The following is a 15847-nucleotide window of genomic DNA, read 5'->3' on the forward strand; positions in this document are numbered from 1 at the left end:
TATTAATTGTAAGATCTCTTTGAAGAAATAGAATATGTGTGAAAAATAAGAAGGCAACATTTGTCATCCAAATATTTAGATAATGTAATAATTATATGTAAAACAGGCACAGTTAAAATTGAAGGGTGAAATATATTTTTAAAAAGCATTTTTTTCTAAAATCATATTCTTGATACAGCTTCAATGAAAAACAAATTTAAAATTTTTATTTTTTGTTATACTCCAACTACAAGGGCTATGTTTTTATTTTTTGTTATACTCCCACTACAAAGGCTATGTTTTATTAATCCAAAGGCATTTCTGCATGAAAGTATTGGCTAAGTTTGGCTGGCTGTAATGAAACTCCAAGTTCTAAGCAAAAAAAAAAAAAGCTGTTAAAATCATATACAATTTTATAAATGAATGTTTACTATAAACATTTGAAATAAAGGTAAACAACTAAATTGTTTTCTGTGTTTACAACATTGCTTCATGGTAGAACCTTTGCTAATAGTGGCAAATATATGTATAAACACCCACAGATAATCCTGGGAATAATGTGTCAAAGCCAAGCAATGTCCTGTGACTACTGGGAGTTGATATACACAGCACTTAATTTTCAGGATTAGGATTACGGATTTATGATGACTTCAGTATTTACCATCAGAATTGTCTTCTTGGGTCATGGCTCAACTCCACCTTGTTTGTATGCCCCTCACCCCAACAAGAACCTGAAACCTGGAGTCTGATGTCCCCACCATATGGTTGGTCATACCATTTAATGCTGTAAGAGAAAGGCAACTAAAACTGTATGCAGCAGGGGCTTGGGAAAGGGTATGGTTATATATAGATAAACAGGAAGTGCTTTCCCCTTCTGGTAATTAAATGAGAGGTAGAAGTAAGTGCCATCATGATGTCCTCAGAATCACCTGCCACCTTAGACCTCAGCAGAAGCTGAAACATCTATGGCAAAACTGGGGCAATGTGATGTGGGATTGGTCGACTTTCCTCCAGCTCCTGGCTTAATGGCACAGTGTGTGGGCACATAGGTGGCTACACGGCAGTGGTGTTGCATGAGACTCCAGTCTTGTTGTTTTATGCACATCTTCATGACAGAGCTCTTTTCTGTTTGCCAGTAGTAAAGGGCCAGCTCATGACTTTATGTATTTCTTTTACAAATTTTTTAAAAACCTATTTGACCAAAAAAATCAGTAACCTTAAGTCTGCTTCATATATCTTTTATCCTCTGCATGGGGAGTGCCACAGATCCAGGAAAAGTCAGAACTGCCTAGGAAATTGGACCTAGTAGACCGTGATGCTCCGTAGTGTGAGGGCCAAAGGTACTTCTCAGATTGGTTGACATGAGCCTTGTCTTTGGATCACAAAACCCTGGGAAAGTTTTGAATTATTTCCATAAAAGAAAATTCTCCATTTCAGTAATACAATAAAAGGTACACTTTAATTATTAATGTAAATAGTCACTTGCTTTTCCATGACAGTTACCTTCATCATTGATATTCATTTCACGATGAGAATTCTATAGACAGATGAAGGTCAAAGCTACCATAGACTTCTCTCATGAGGAAAAATATTATTTTTAAAATGTTATCAATGCACACATATGTAGACATATAAATATTTATATGGAAACTCACTGCCCAGTCAGTGGAAATGGGAATAGATATGATGTGCTCTGGGAATCCTCTCTGTGTGACCGTATTTTCAAATCAGGAAAGCTCGGTAATTCTTTTGTTATTTCTATCCTCACGTCTAATGGGGAAAGGTCAATGTTTCGTAAAACATAAGCATAAAGAGACTTTGGATTCTCCCCCAGGTTACAGAAAGGAAAGAATGAGAGGCCCCAGAAGGTTAGATGACTTAAGATCACATCGCAGGATTAAACCTAGAACACAGTTTTCTCAACTCTCAGTGCAGTCCTAGTTCTGTGGTACAGCAGTAATCTATCGTATAGAAAAAAGTAAAGTTATCAGGTTAGCTAGTAGAAATAGAAGACATTAAAACAGTAAATTGAGAAGAAACTATGAAGGTCGGCCAGACCTTGGAGAGAGACAGACCACAGGGTGAACTGTGGAAGTATCTGTCTTCCCTTTAACCACATGAGGGGACAGACAAATGCCCGGCAGAAATCCAGCCAGGAGTGGTTACAGGTCTTTGGTCAAAGCTGGACCATGCACTTTCCTCTTAAAGCTGCCCTAGTAATTGGACCCCATCTTATAATTACAAAGGAAAAAAAATCCTAATTAAAAAAATAATATGAACCAATAAATGGGGAGGTAAGGGAAGAGCTGTATATGGTATAGGAAAGCACCACCTTGAGGAAATGTCTGAGAAGGAACTGGATGGAATTGGGTCACAAACAAATAATGACGGCATAATGGGAAGGAAAATGATTTATGTATCAAATGGCTGGCATGAGCCTGCAAACTCCAGAGTGAGCTCCTAGGTCATATCAGTTTGTTGCTTCTCCCCTGACTTTTGTCAGGCTCAGTGTTAGACAAAAGTCAGGAAGCAATGCACCATATCAATTCAGTCTACTCCAGCGTTGGCGACTGGAAGGAAACTCCAGGCACTTTGGACCCCGGGCTTGGGTTAAGGTGGGATGCTCACAGTCCTGGCACTCAGGAAGTGTGGGCATTCCAAGGCTTGGATCAATGTCCTGCCCTTGCCATCCCTTCAAGGGACTGGGCCCAACTAAGAGGATGAGGGTCCAAAAATGAGAACAATAACAATAAAGCACTTATATCTACCTTACACTTTAGCATTTTAAGTCCTATCACAAAGCCAAACATTTAATCTTTACAGAAAATATGTAACCCAGGTAGGAACTATTAATCCCATTTGAGAAATGTGCAGACTGAGCCTCAGAGGACTGTATATTATTTGTGGAAGGCCAAACCAGAGGTGGCAACGTCAGGGAATCCAAATTTCTGAACTCTTGTTCTAGTTCTCTTTTCCATTATATTAAGCAGATTCCCCGTAAAGTGAAGTCAAAATCACAATCCACAATTAATGTAGAAATTTTTTAAAAGACATTCCTTCCCTCAAGTTTCCAGGAAATTATATTTTTCAAAGGTCATATATGTCCTTCTAAACAGCTTTTCCCCGGGAAATGGAAATTTTTGACATGAACCAGCCTGGTTTCAATGCCTGGCCTATTCTAATTGTTATTGCTAGAGATCACAAATAAAATAAATAATTTTTCAAGTTTACATTTTAATGTTAATGGAATTGGACACATCTGATAATCTGTTAACATTCTAAAAATCAACAGAGGTGGCACAAGGCTCAAAAGCAGTCTGTGCAAACCCTTTTGTGGTTGGCTGACACTCTTCCAGGATGATCACAGTAGGCACAGTGAAGTTAGAACTGCGTCCTGTTTCCTGAAAATACCTGTTCTAGGTAAGAAGCAAAGCAGGAACTCTGTTGTGACAATTTACCTACTATATCTGGCACATCTCTGTAGGGGCCTGTCCACAGCAAGTCTTGTTTGAGTCGGGCATTATCTTCCCTTTGGTAGATCTCCTCATTATCAAGTGAATGGACTGACAAAGATAATTAGGACTAGCTTCACTTATGAAAGGTGTCAAGAAAGTGTTTCATTTTTACAAGAATTATGCTCTTTGCACTCTGTGATTCTCTTCTAAATTTATAGGACCTAGAGGCTTTTTAGCAACATGCTAAATTTAAATTTTTAACTCAATGGTTAAAAACAGAAGGTAGTCTCTTGACAGATGAGCTCAGCATGAGATATGGTTTGTCTATTTGTTGCGGGCTTATAGTAATAAGGATTAATAATATACAAATGAGAATAAAACAGACAATTCTCAGAACTCTTAGTCACCATTTAGTAGCTTCAATGAGAAGAACAAATACAGAAAACTATTTTAAAGTCCTTAAAAAATGTTTCATATGGTCTTCTCAAATAGGCCAGACCACATTCCTTAACTGAAAATCGTACATGTCAAAAAAACCCAAATGTATTTAGACAAACAAGATTATTTAGAATTTCATGGGGATAAATTTTTATTAATTTTATGATGTTTATATGTTTGTATGCTCAAACATACTGTGTGTGGCTGGATGGGTGGATGGATAGACAGATAGATAGGAAGGTAGATTCTGGCGGAGAGTCAACATTAATATTCTAATTTGCATTGATTTTTTTTCTTAGGTCCAGAGGTACTATATATAATCTCTGACTTTATCTATACTCATAAATGTATTCCATTTGAAAGAGAGATAATTATTTTACTCCAAACCATCAAAAGCAGGGTCTGTCCAACATTACAAACATGTCTTCCATCTGATGTTTGTTTTAAATGGGTGAAGTTAAAATTTTCTTACCATCCAAGCTGTGACAAAGTCCCCCATCCAGGTCCCTACTGCAGCTAATTTCATGAAACTTTCATTTCGGATGCCCATATAGTCTGTAATGATATATGCTCTGTGGAAACAAACACACAAGACATTGTCCGGACTCAGAGAGCCATACAGTCAAAGCTTTCTGGTTCAGCAACAGGCAAAGGGATTTTTCCCACTTCCAACAAGCTGTCTTTCTCTTGTCCCATCACATATGCTTACAAATCTGGAAGACTATTGAGAGCTTTGACGGTGTCTGGTCACTTTCAATTAGACTTGAAGACTGAACGTGGCACTACTAATTACCATATGCATTTCATATTTGAGCTGTAAGACTGATGACAGCTTTTGAAAAATCAAACAGAAATACTCAGCAAAGATACCATCTCATGATCACTCAGGTATGAGCAGAGCAGAAACAATTCATGAATTAGAGTAACTTGGGAGAGAAGAACTAATTTTCCTTCAGTTCTGTCAAGTAAGAACCATTGAAAAGCTGGGACTAGGCTTCAGATATATTGTACCTGAATAATGTTCAGAACAGTGTCAAGATTTAAGAAAAATTTCCACACAATGAAGCAATGTAAAATTTATTCAAATATGTGTGGTTTAAATTATTACTAAAATAACAATAACCAGAAGATTTAAGTTTATCACTTGCTTTTTGTATAGCTAATCCTTGTTTCCACTGATCCTTAGATACTAATAAGACCATGCTTATTGTTTATAAAGCATTTCCATTTCCATTTTCTCACTGGATATTCAAGAAAACTCTAAGTATTATTTTTCCCATTTTGAAATTTCTCTGAGAAAACTGAGACTCAGATCACCTAACTTCCCCAATCAATATCACATAACTAATGTACAGTAGCAATCAAATTTCTCTCTCTTATAATTTTTTTACTCTAAGTTCCTTTCACGGAGATTTATTTTTACTTTAAATTTTGCTCCTTTTCTTATTCATAATGATATCTGTACAATTTAAAGTATTAGTAAAACTTGATTCTTCTTAATTTTAAAACAACATACACTAGAAAATGATATGTTTGTTATTTATCTACTGAAATTATGAAGAAGCACATTTTTGAAGTCACTGAGAGGTAAAATACCTCCAGTTTTTTCTTTTCTAGAGTTACTTCAGATGGTTTGATTATTTATAAAATAAACATACATTTAAATAGCTTTATTATTTAATAACAAAAGCAAACTTATAAACTCTTAAAACAACTCTTTTTCCACAAGCTTCATTCACCTACCTTGGAGGGTCTGTGTAAATGTCTTAAGGTCTCAACCCTAAAATTTTGGATCTCTAATTCCATGGATTTCCATAACGGCCAAAATTTTATAAGGACTATAAACTTGCAACGTTCCAGGGATAGTTATCAGCACTTTAGATACAGTATCTCTATTAACTTTCATCAGTACAATGAAATGTATTATTATTCTTAATTTATAGATATAGAATTGAGATTTTTTTAAGTTCAAGAATTTATTTTGAAATAATTTCAAACTTCTATAAAAGTTAAAAGTATAGTACAAAGACCTCCTCCATATCCCTCATTGAGATTCCCAACTTTTAACATTTACCATATTTGCTCTATCATCACTTTTTCTAAATATATCTTGTATATCAAGATATCTTATATATTATATATATCATATATTATATATTATACATATAATATATATATTATATATATGTATGACTTTTCATCTTTCTTTGAACTATTTGAAAGAAAGTTATGGACATCATGTCCATTTCCCCTAAATACTATGGTGTGTCACTTCCCTAAACAAGGACACTCTTTTATCTAACCGCTAGGAAACCCTCAAAATCAGGAAATAATTGAAAAAATACTACCTTCTAACAAATCCCATTCATATCTCTCAAGCTTTTCTTTCTGGCCCTGAATCCCATCCAGGAATGCATGTTGCATTGAATTGTGTCTCTCCAGTTACCTCCAGTTTGGAATGTGGGTATTATGGAATTGAGATTTAGAGAGTTTTTGCAACTTGTTCAAGATCAAACACCTGATAAATTGACAGGAATTGAATCTAAACTTGATTGACTTGGAAATCTAGGGACTTATCCACTGTGCTATACCTTCTTCCTACAAGTATTAGTGGAGATATAAAAAGCACAAAGTATGTCTACTCTGTCCTCCAGTACTTTAGTAGACAATGAAAATCAGGACTTATTTCCTTTGAAGATAAGTCATAGTAAGTCAACAGTAGCATGCAGAAGCTTTAGCTTCCAGAGCTACCATCAAGTCTTGGACTCCCACTCATACTGAGTTCACCAATCTAAGTAGCTTCTACTTGAAAGGCTCCAAGGTTGCTGTTTCTCTACTTAGGACCACCACCACTGAACAGCTCTGGGGCAGTTAAGTCAATGTTACTACAGAGGATTAGCTCAGATAATTGTCCAGTTCTTTCAGTGACACCTGTGTTAAAGCACTTGCTCAATGCCCCATCTGTCCACTTTGCCAATTAGTTCTAGAATATATTCAGGCTAAGTGGAAATTTCAGGGTACATTCCTTGTGATTGTACAGATGTGTATAAGAGAAGGCATCATTTTTTTTTTCATTTCATTGTCTAAAAATAGGGATGGGCTGATACACTTGCAACACATCAATGATCCAGCTAAGAGAAATTTGAAAAATCTAAAGAAAATACAACAATTACCCAAGAAATCTTCTTAAAGGCATCAGAGAGTTGATGAAACAATGAAGACTAGAAAAAACAAAATACCAGAATGGAGAGAATTGTGAAAAGGTTAAAATTGTGGAAGGGTTAGCTATATTTTCTCTGGGCATTTGCTGACTCTGCATGCAAGGCAAGAGGATGAGAATCTTGGGCTTCATTTGAGCAGAGGGCAGTCTCAGTGGGCTGGAGAGGCAACATTAGAAACTTAAGCAGCCAAAATCTTAATGAGGAAGGAAGTGCCCAGAAGAGAATAGGAAACACAGCTGGTTGCCTTTCAAAGCATTTGCCAAATTCTGAACTTGTTTGAGGGGGAGGCTAAAAGACTAAGTAGAATCTCTAAAAAGCATTATGGAGGTTTGACAACTTCACCGTACTGAGGAGACTATTATAGTTCAGAATCAGCCAGCTACTGTAGTCCAAGAGAACATAGGGCTACGAAGGGCTACAGAAAACCAGAGATGGATCAATCCTTGATAAAAGTGTAAATCAGCTCTTACTCAGTCCATTCCGTGACTGGATTATGGTGATCAGCTTCCACTCTTTCCACCTAATGGAGGAAAGAGTAAACTTTATCTGGAAAAATAAAATATCATCTAGATCCTCTATATATTTTTATACATAACATCTGCCAGTCATCCAAAAATTACTAGGATGTGAAGAAACAGGATCATATCACTGAAAAGCAAGAAAAAAATTAACTAAAACGAGATGATAAGCTTTAGGAGGACAGGGAGCTATTTTTGCTATTTTGTTCACGATGGATCCCCAGGACCTAGAGCACTATCTGCATATAGTAAGTGATCATTAAATATTGAACTATGAATTAATGAAGTGACCCAAATTATTCATCTTTATTTCCATATGGCATGGGTAGATTTCTGTATATAAGCCCTAGAAACAGCAATAAAATGAAATTAAATCATGAAGAACTTGTCCACAAAGACATTAAAAGTGTTTTTAAGTTGTTTTGTATTTCACTTTATTTCTCCAGCTACATCTGTAGCTCCTTGACTACAGGATAGCTGTTCTGTATTCACCTAAAATTATATATCAGCACACAATAAAGAATTTGTCCTCACCTGTGGTTGTGGGCACATGTAAGTACTAGATGCTACAACATAGCAGATGAGATAGCATCATTTATGAAATAACTAATATATTTAAAATGAAGAGTGATATATAAAGACTAGTATTCATTATATATTTTTATTTTTGCTTATTTGGACAAATATGAGGAAGAGTTACAAATATGCAGATCTGCCATAAAAAATTTCAACTACTACTTTATTGGTTTGCATATCCATTAACATTTAATAATATTTCCTGGTTGGGTTGTCAAGGACAGGGTATGCCTATATTTATATCAGCAATTTTAGCCAGTTTGAACATCACATGGGACTCCAAAAAAGTGAACTTGTAGAGCTTCATATGCCCAACGGTTTTGAGGAGTTATTCGGAATTAAATTTTATTTGCTAGGAGGCACCATTAAAGATTTTGGTTTGGTGCTTTAGCTGATTATTTCAACTATTTATACATCATTTATTTGTTTTCTTTTCTGCTCTAACTGGTTATTTCCACTATGCATAATCTAGAAAATCTTGCAGTTCTACCAGCCTTCCAGGTAAGTATCAATCATTAGTACAGTCTTCAAAGATCCTAAATGAATTTCTTCTCAGACTCTAACATCAGTTTTTATTTTTTTTCTTGAGATCTCAAGCTTAACTGTCAAATCCATAACAAACATGAGGACACTTCAATATACAAGATCTAGAAAAAGTTAATAATTACCGTAACAGCTTGACAACACAAGCTATCATGGCTGTTGCACCTATGTGCCAAATGACTACACTAAACAGACTCCAACATGAGCTAAATAGTCAATAAAATTGTAATATAATGAATTGTTCTTATAGGTGAGAATCTTGATCACTAGCAGCAAAAAGTTCCAGTTTACTTCAGTCTATTATTTATACATAAGTGGGTGTAGTCAATGCCAGGTGATTTAGAGGTTGAGTCTCTGAATGTTTAACAGGATGCAGTAAACACAGATCACCAAACCAATATAGATTCATGCTTCACTGAAGATCCATCTGTGGCCAGCTGGATTCATAATGTCACAGCTGTCTCTCCTAGCCATATTTGGGCAACATAAACAAGATTGCGGGCTTCATACACAAGTAAATCACAGGTAAGTAGTTGACTTACATGAGTACATACCTACATTAAACATAATAAAACTAAAGCAAAAGCTCTAAGTATTGTTAAGACATTGAGGTGAAAATATGTCACTTTAAAATGCCAGAAATTATACCTAGATTTATTATATTAACTTTTTCTCAATCATTTGTGTCTGTAATAAAATGGTTAACTAGATTAATGACTTTAATTTCTTATCAACCATTACCCAAATAACCACACTTTAGTATTTTTTCTCAAAATTTCTAGTTCTTAACTATCAAAAGATTTTGATGCAGTTCAATACATGTGTAAGGACCATCAAGGCCAGACCTAGCATTTGAAGCTATGGGGCAAGATCCGCTGGAATGTCAAAAATGCTGCAGAAAATGCTGCAGATGTGGCCCAGAATGATTAAAATTGCATCTGGACCCAATAATGCTAACTGATAAAATACCAATTTAAATTTCCCAACTTTAGACATTCATTTCTTCTAACTTCTATAAGGAAGACATATGTAGGAAGACTACAGATGGAGTTTTCATTGACCACACTCACCCTGACTATGAATACATCACCCATACATCAATGCTTCCTTCCACTCCTTGCCTTGCTTCAGGCCATTCAGTGAAATTTATTTGTGCTGGATACAGAAACTTTAGTATTACATTAATTTCTCCCTCTCCTTTAATTCCAATATTTGATCAATTACTAAGGTTACTTCTAAAAAGCTCTCAAATCTATGTTGTTTTTCTATCATCACCATGACCAATGCCTAAATTGTGTCCATAATCATTTCTAATCTGAAATTAAAATAATAGCCTCCTAGGCTCCTGTGACTGTTTCCCCCTTACTATAGATTCTTTATTGCCATTATGGTGGCTTCTGGAGAAGTAATATGGCTTACTGGAGGAGTACGAATCTTGGAACCAGAAAGTACTGAGGTTGCACCCACCCACATCCCTATGACCTGGGACAAATGACCAACCTTGATAATCATCCATTTCTTTATAAAGTAGGAATAAAAATACCTTTCCTTTATAGGGATTTATTGAGAATTCCATGAAATAAAGTGTGTAAAGCTTCTAGCACAACTATTTCATAATAGGCATGCAAAAAAATAGTAAACGTCTGGTCCACTGGCTTCCCTTTTGTAAAATAACAATGGCTCCCATTGTCACGAGGTAAAGCATGGATAAGAAGACATTACACTCTCTGCAAGACATCTTATTTTTTTTAAGACTCATCTCCTTTCATTTTACAGACTCCTTTCAGGCCGTCTGCCCGACCAGGAAATCAATCTCACCAACATACAACCATTCCATGACATACCTTATCATCACTGCCCACAATTCTCTCTTTGTCTGGAATGTCATCCCCTATCTTCTGACCTGAGATTACTAACTCAACCTGTCGACTGAGAAATCTCCTGCCATTGCTTTTGAAAGTCATCCCTTCCCAGTTGTTGCCATAATAGTTTTATTATACCTCTATGCTAAATAATTTTCCCAGAGTATTTTAGTGATTTTGTTATATTGCCCCTCTCTGCCACAAGATTTAGTTTATCAAGGCTAAAGAGCATATTTTATTCTCCTAGGTAAATGAAATTCCTTGCCCAGTGTATAGTATGTTTTAGGAATGCAACTAAATATTTAAATGAATTAAATAGTCAATTGATTAATATAAGAAGATTACTTAAATCATCTGACATCAGGGCCAAACTAGGAAGAGCATGAAAGAATAAAGGTAAAAACAAGGATTTGCAATATAAGATAAAATAAAAAGAAACACTGAAGACAAATTGTGGTCTATGTAATTAGGATGTCCTAACAAAGTTAGAATAGAGTATCATTGTATCATTTTTATTACCTCTTCTACAGTAAAGAGCTAGAGGCCAGAATATAATCAAAACAAAATAAAGAACATGTCCTTGACTTTCTGCAATCACATGTTGTAAATTTACTTACTTTGAATATATTATTTGACTAATAATTTACAAAGTAAAATATTAAAAGTCTACTGAGTCATATTATTATTTAAAAATCCTTTAAATGAGACTAGACATCAATACATAATTTAGTGTACCAATTTTCTGGCACAAACAATACTAGAGCTATATAGTAAGTACATTTATTTTATACATATTAAAAAATAGAGAAAATGATTTCACTGTCCTTCAAATAGGTACTGTTAAACTACATTTGTTGTTTATCCTTTAAAGTCAAAATTTAAGTTTAAAAAACAATACATCCTCAAAACTAATTTTGAACTTATAGAATTTTTGTGGTTATATCTCAAGTTTCTTCCTTAATTCAATTTTTTTGGTCAACTTCACAAACACTACAGGAATATACAATCTAATTTGATGCTCAAAATAGTTCTGTCTTCTACATCTAATCAATCAAACAAACACAGCAAAGACACTTCATGTATCTTTAATAACATCATTAGAAAAATTATAAAAAGAAAAAAATTTTAAAATCCTGAGCTCATTGCTAAAAGAACACCAATAAGTCCTCAAAGGAATCCAGTCATAAATTACCTAAAAGTAATTTCTTATCTAACTTAATCACATTTTAATGTTAAATGACATTCAATGTGTTCAGAACTATTCAAATGAAATGTATATAATGCATTGCCATCAATTTTTATTATCATAAAAGTAAAGTGCAAGCTAAGCCAAATGGTATTAATTAATTTACCCTACATAATCATGCTTCCTTTCAAACTAAATGGAAGAGCATAATATTTTGCAAAGACTTTGATGCTCTTTAAAGTAAAACAGAAAGCAAGTTCAACTGTAATGGGTGTGCATCAGTGAAGGTAAGTGTTCAGGTTGTAAAGGGTCAAAATAAACAAAAAATAATGAAATGAAAATAATGGGACATAAATATAATAACTAACATTTTCCAAAAAGTAAAGTTTGTCCACTATGTATAATGAAATGAAGAAACCTAAAAAATGAGACTGATTTTCTACTTCCTACAAAATTTTCAGATACAAAACACTTGTGATAATTATTCTTTTCTTTCTCTACTCCTTCCCTTCCCTCCCTTCCCTCTTCTTCTTTTCCTCCTCCTCCTTGTCCATCATCTTCTGGATATGAATTCAACTTCAATTCTTCCTCATGGCTACTCAACAGCAGTTCCTAATTATTTGCTTCCTATGCTTATTGAAGAAATTTTAGGTTCCAGTGATCTGGGGAAGGGAGAAGGAGACTGTGTTTTCACCCAGAACCCTTCTTGTAGCATGTGAATTTATGGTAGATAAGCATTTATCTTATGTTATATTCATTTATTTATTAAACAATCACTATATGCTAAACCGTGAGCCTGATGCACGCGAACTTATAAATTTCCAAAGGAAAAGAAATAGCACCCCAGAGCTAGTGGTCACTTCCTAGATTAACACTCTGCACTTCTTGTCTGGTAATTTCCTCCTGCCAAAGGGGTAAGCTTATAGAGATGTGTGTAATGATGCCCAACCCTGCTTCTATCCTATTATTTCCTTTCCTGGTAATTTATAACCAATACAAAAAAAGAGAGAAAGAAGGAAATCTCTTTCCAGGTGGTTATGCAAAAAACAACCCAGGGATTTTTGGTGACCACATTTTTGTCCCCTGTGAACTAGAGATAAAGTCTGCAGCAAGAGAGAAGGAAAGAGAAAGAGAGAGGCAGGGGGTTGGAGGAACAGGGAGAGGATGGAGGAAGGCAGATTCATGCAAAAAATAAAATAAAAAGAAAAGAAAGAAAGAAGCAAGACAGGGAGAACATGGGTGGTGTGGGAGTCTAATTCCAATCCCTTCCTGGGACCTGTATTTCTGCACTTTGGATTCCATGGGACAACCCGTTTCTTCCTAACATTCACCTCCCATCCCATCTTTGTTCTTAAGCTAACTTGACTGAGCTTCTATTAATTGCAATGAAAAATGCTATAAACATTCACCAGGGAAAGATGATGGTAGAGTCTAAAAGTGAGGTTATGAATATTTTGTTCAATTTTAATAATACAAAAATTCTTTCACCTTTTAGAAAGGAATGACACTAAATTGGCTGCAAGAAAGGAGTCACCAGTGTAGCTGATAAACCAGGTTGGTTTTCAAATCATTCCCAGTAAGAACAAGGGTAAATGTGCATGTGCCCACTCTTTACAACATTGGCCAAGGCAATGGGGGAAATTTATGTTTAAATCTTAATGTACTGTTTACATACACAAATTTCACAAGTGTGCTAAATTTAGAATATCACTCCCCTCTCCAGTTTAAAAAAAATGTGGTACATGTTCTATTAAGTAGTTAAAACCAATCTATTAGAATGCATCTCCATTTTGAGACGAATTGGGTAAACTACAAGAGTGTGTCAAATGAGTGACAACAAGTAAGGGAATATCTGTGCACTGAAGAGATAAAAAGCTAGATATTACATCTCTCAGCTACCTAATCTAAAGGGAGCCTGATATTGAAATAAAAAGTATTGAAAGAGATAAAATAAAGGTAGATAATGAGTAGCTTGGAGAGAGTGGAGGCTGCATTTCTGACAGATTAAAGATTTTTATAGGTCTCTTACAAAGTGTCAGGAGAAGGTAACAAGAAAATCAGATGAAGCAGACATCACTTAGTAGTGTAGAATAGAGCCAGAGAGAGCAACGCAGGCGCTTGGGAGAGGGTCCCTAGAATTAAGTTTGCCAATGATATGAGTGACGTGGGGCAGCAGATAGAGCACTCTGGCACGCCTTCCCCTTTTGCACTTGGTGACCCCTGAACTTGGACCCTCCATATAAGAATGCCAAAGCCCTTGAACATCTCCTTAGCCTGAAAATGCCTTCTTACCATCAAATGCCCTTCAAATTAGAAGTGGAATGGTTCTCATTGCTCCCTAAGTTTGCTCTGTAATTTTACTAATTATAGGGCTTCCTTTGGTTTCACCATAAAGGATTTCATGCTCTGTTTTTGCAGTGTGTGTGCTTCACAAGCAGCACCACACCAGCCATCAGCCCACTGTTGAAAAAAAGAGATAAAGGAAACAAAGCCACATTGCCACCCACCTCGTTAACACAACAAATCCATCAAGCTCCTCTCGATGACTTTTCTGAAAATTATTTTTGTGCTGTTATAACTAGTACTTTTAGCTACCACAATACTCTTTTCCTCTTCTTCCACTCACTTTAATGAAGGCCAGTTGATACCGATGCCAAAAGCGGTTCCAAAGCTACCCTGTATTCAACTGATTTCGACCAAAGATCCTGCTCCTGCTACTCATATTGTCAATATGTGTGCCAAGGCCAAGGTACTCATGTCTGTGCCACGGACGGGGGAGACATATTTGTAATTTCTATTATGGTAACAGACGTCTCCCTCACAAATTCTGGGCCCAGTCACCAATCCACCCACGGTACTACACCATGCTTGGGCCACCACCAGCCAGTATCAACAGTGTTGCTGATACCTCGGAGTCTTAAACTCCCACAGAGATTATGGAGAAATGCCTCTTTTAACTTTTACTTGCTCTTGTACAATAGCATCTTACCTTCTGATTTAAATGTGAGTCAATGGGACTAGGAATAAAATATGTTGTGATTATTCAAAATAACCACTTCCTTTCAACCTGCCCATTGTCCTTGAACCACATGTCCTTGCATCAACCATCCCTTAGATGTTATTTCCCAGGAGGCTTTTTGGTGCCACATGTAAACAGCAGTTTAGAGGCAGGATTACATGTAAACTTGGTGGAGTGAGAAATTGTGTTTCCTTCCTCCAAATCTACCAAATGACAGCGTACAAATACAAACTAAATGTAAGAATAAACCTGCAGTATAAAAGAAGAGATGACAGAACATGAGAAAATTTTAATGCAATTTTAGAAAGCATATTGGGGAATGGAGATGGGCATAGTTTCAGCTTTCTATTCTGATTTAACTCCTTCTGGGGTATGTATTAAGAAAGAAGCTAAAAATCTACCTCTGGATCCCAACGATGCTCAGGGATGGGAGGCTTAGTATTTCTGAAGGTGAGAGAGGAAGAATGGAACTTAAAACAGGAGCATCAGTAGAAATCTAGCATAACGAGTTGTTATGTCACAAGATACCCTCTTTGACCCAATGAACTAGGAAATGATTTTCACCCCACCCAGCTTTAATGGGATGTTTGCTGCCTGAAAAAATTCAAGCAGGGAATGAGATGCCTTAATGAGAAGAAGCTTTAAAAATACAAGGTTTACACACACACACACACACACACACACACACACATACACACACACACACACATATATATATATATATACACAGAGAGAGAGAGAGAGACTAACTCACCCTACAACTATAGAATACACATTCTTTTAATGCAACGGATAACATTTAGAAATATTGATCATAAACAGGGCCATAAATAAACCTCAAAACATTTAAAATAATTAAATCATACAGAGGATATTCTTCATCCATAATGAAACTAAATTATAAATCAAAAATATATAACTTTACAATCTCTTAGATCATTGGAAACTAAGCGATACACTTCCAAATAACATATAAGTCAAAAGAGAAATCTCAATGTGTCACAAAACAATATTTTGAACTGGCTAATAATGAAAGTATTGTGAGATACA

General features: G+C 35.5%; 1 protein-coding gene across 4 annotated transcripts in view; it reads right to left on the minus strand.

Moving 5' to 3' along the window:
- TMEM117 (transmembrane protein 117) overlaps window positions 1-15847 on the minus strand; it is a 464054-nt gene that overhangs the window by 197959 nt on the left and 250248 nt on the right. For 3 of the 4 annotated variants that reach the window (XM_045553978.1, XM_045553977.1, XM_045553980.1), the window contains one exon: window positions 4345-4444. The exons of the other annotated variant lie outside the window; for it this stretch is intronic. In XM_045553978.1, the coding sequence (XP_045409934.1) occupies window positions 4345-4444 (100 nt within the window). The remainder of the gene's footprint in view (window positions 1-4344; window positions 4445-15847) is intronic. 4 annotated transcript variants of the gene reach the window in all.

This window comes from Lemur catta, chromosome 6 (assembly GCF_020740605.2).
Source record: "Lemur catta isolate mLemCat1 chromosome 6, mLemCat1.pri, whole genome shotgun sequence".
Lineage (NCBI taxonomy): Eukaryota > Metazoa > Chordata > Mammalia > Primates > Lemuridae > Lemur > Lemur catta.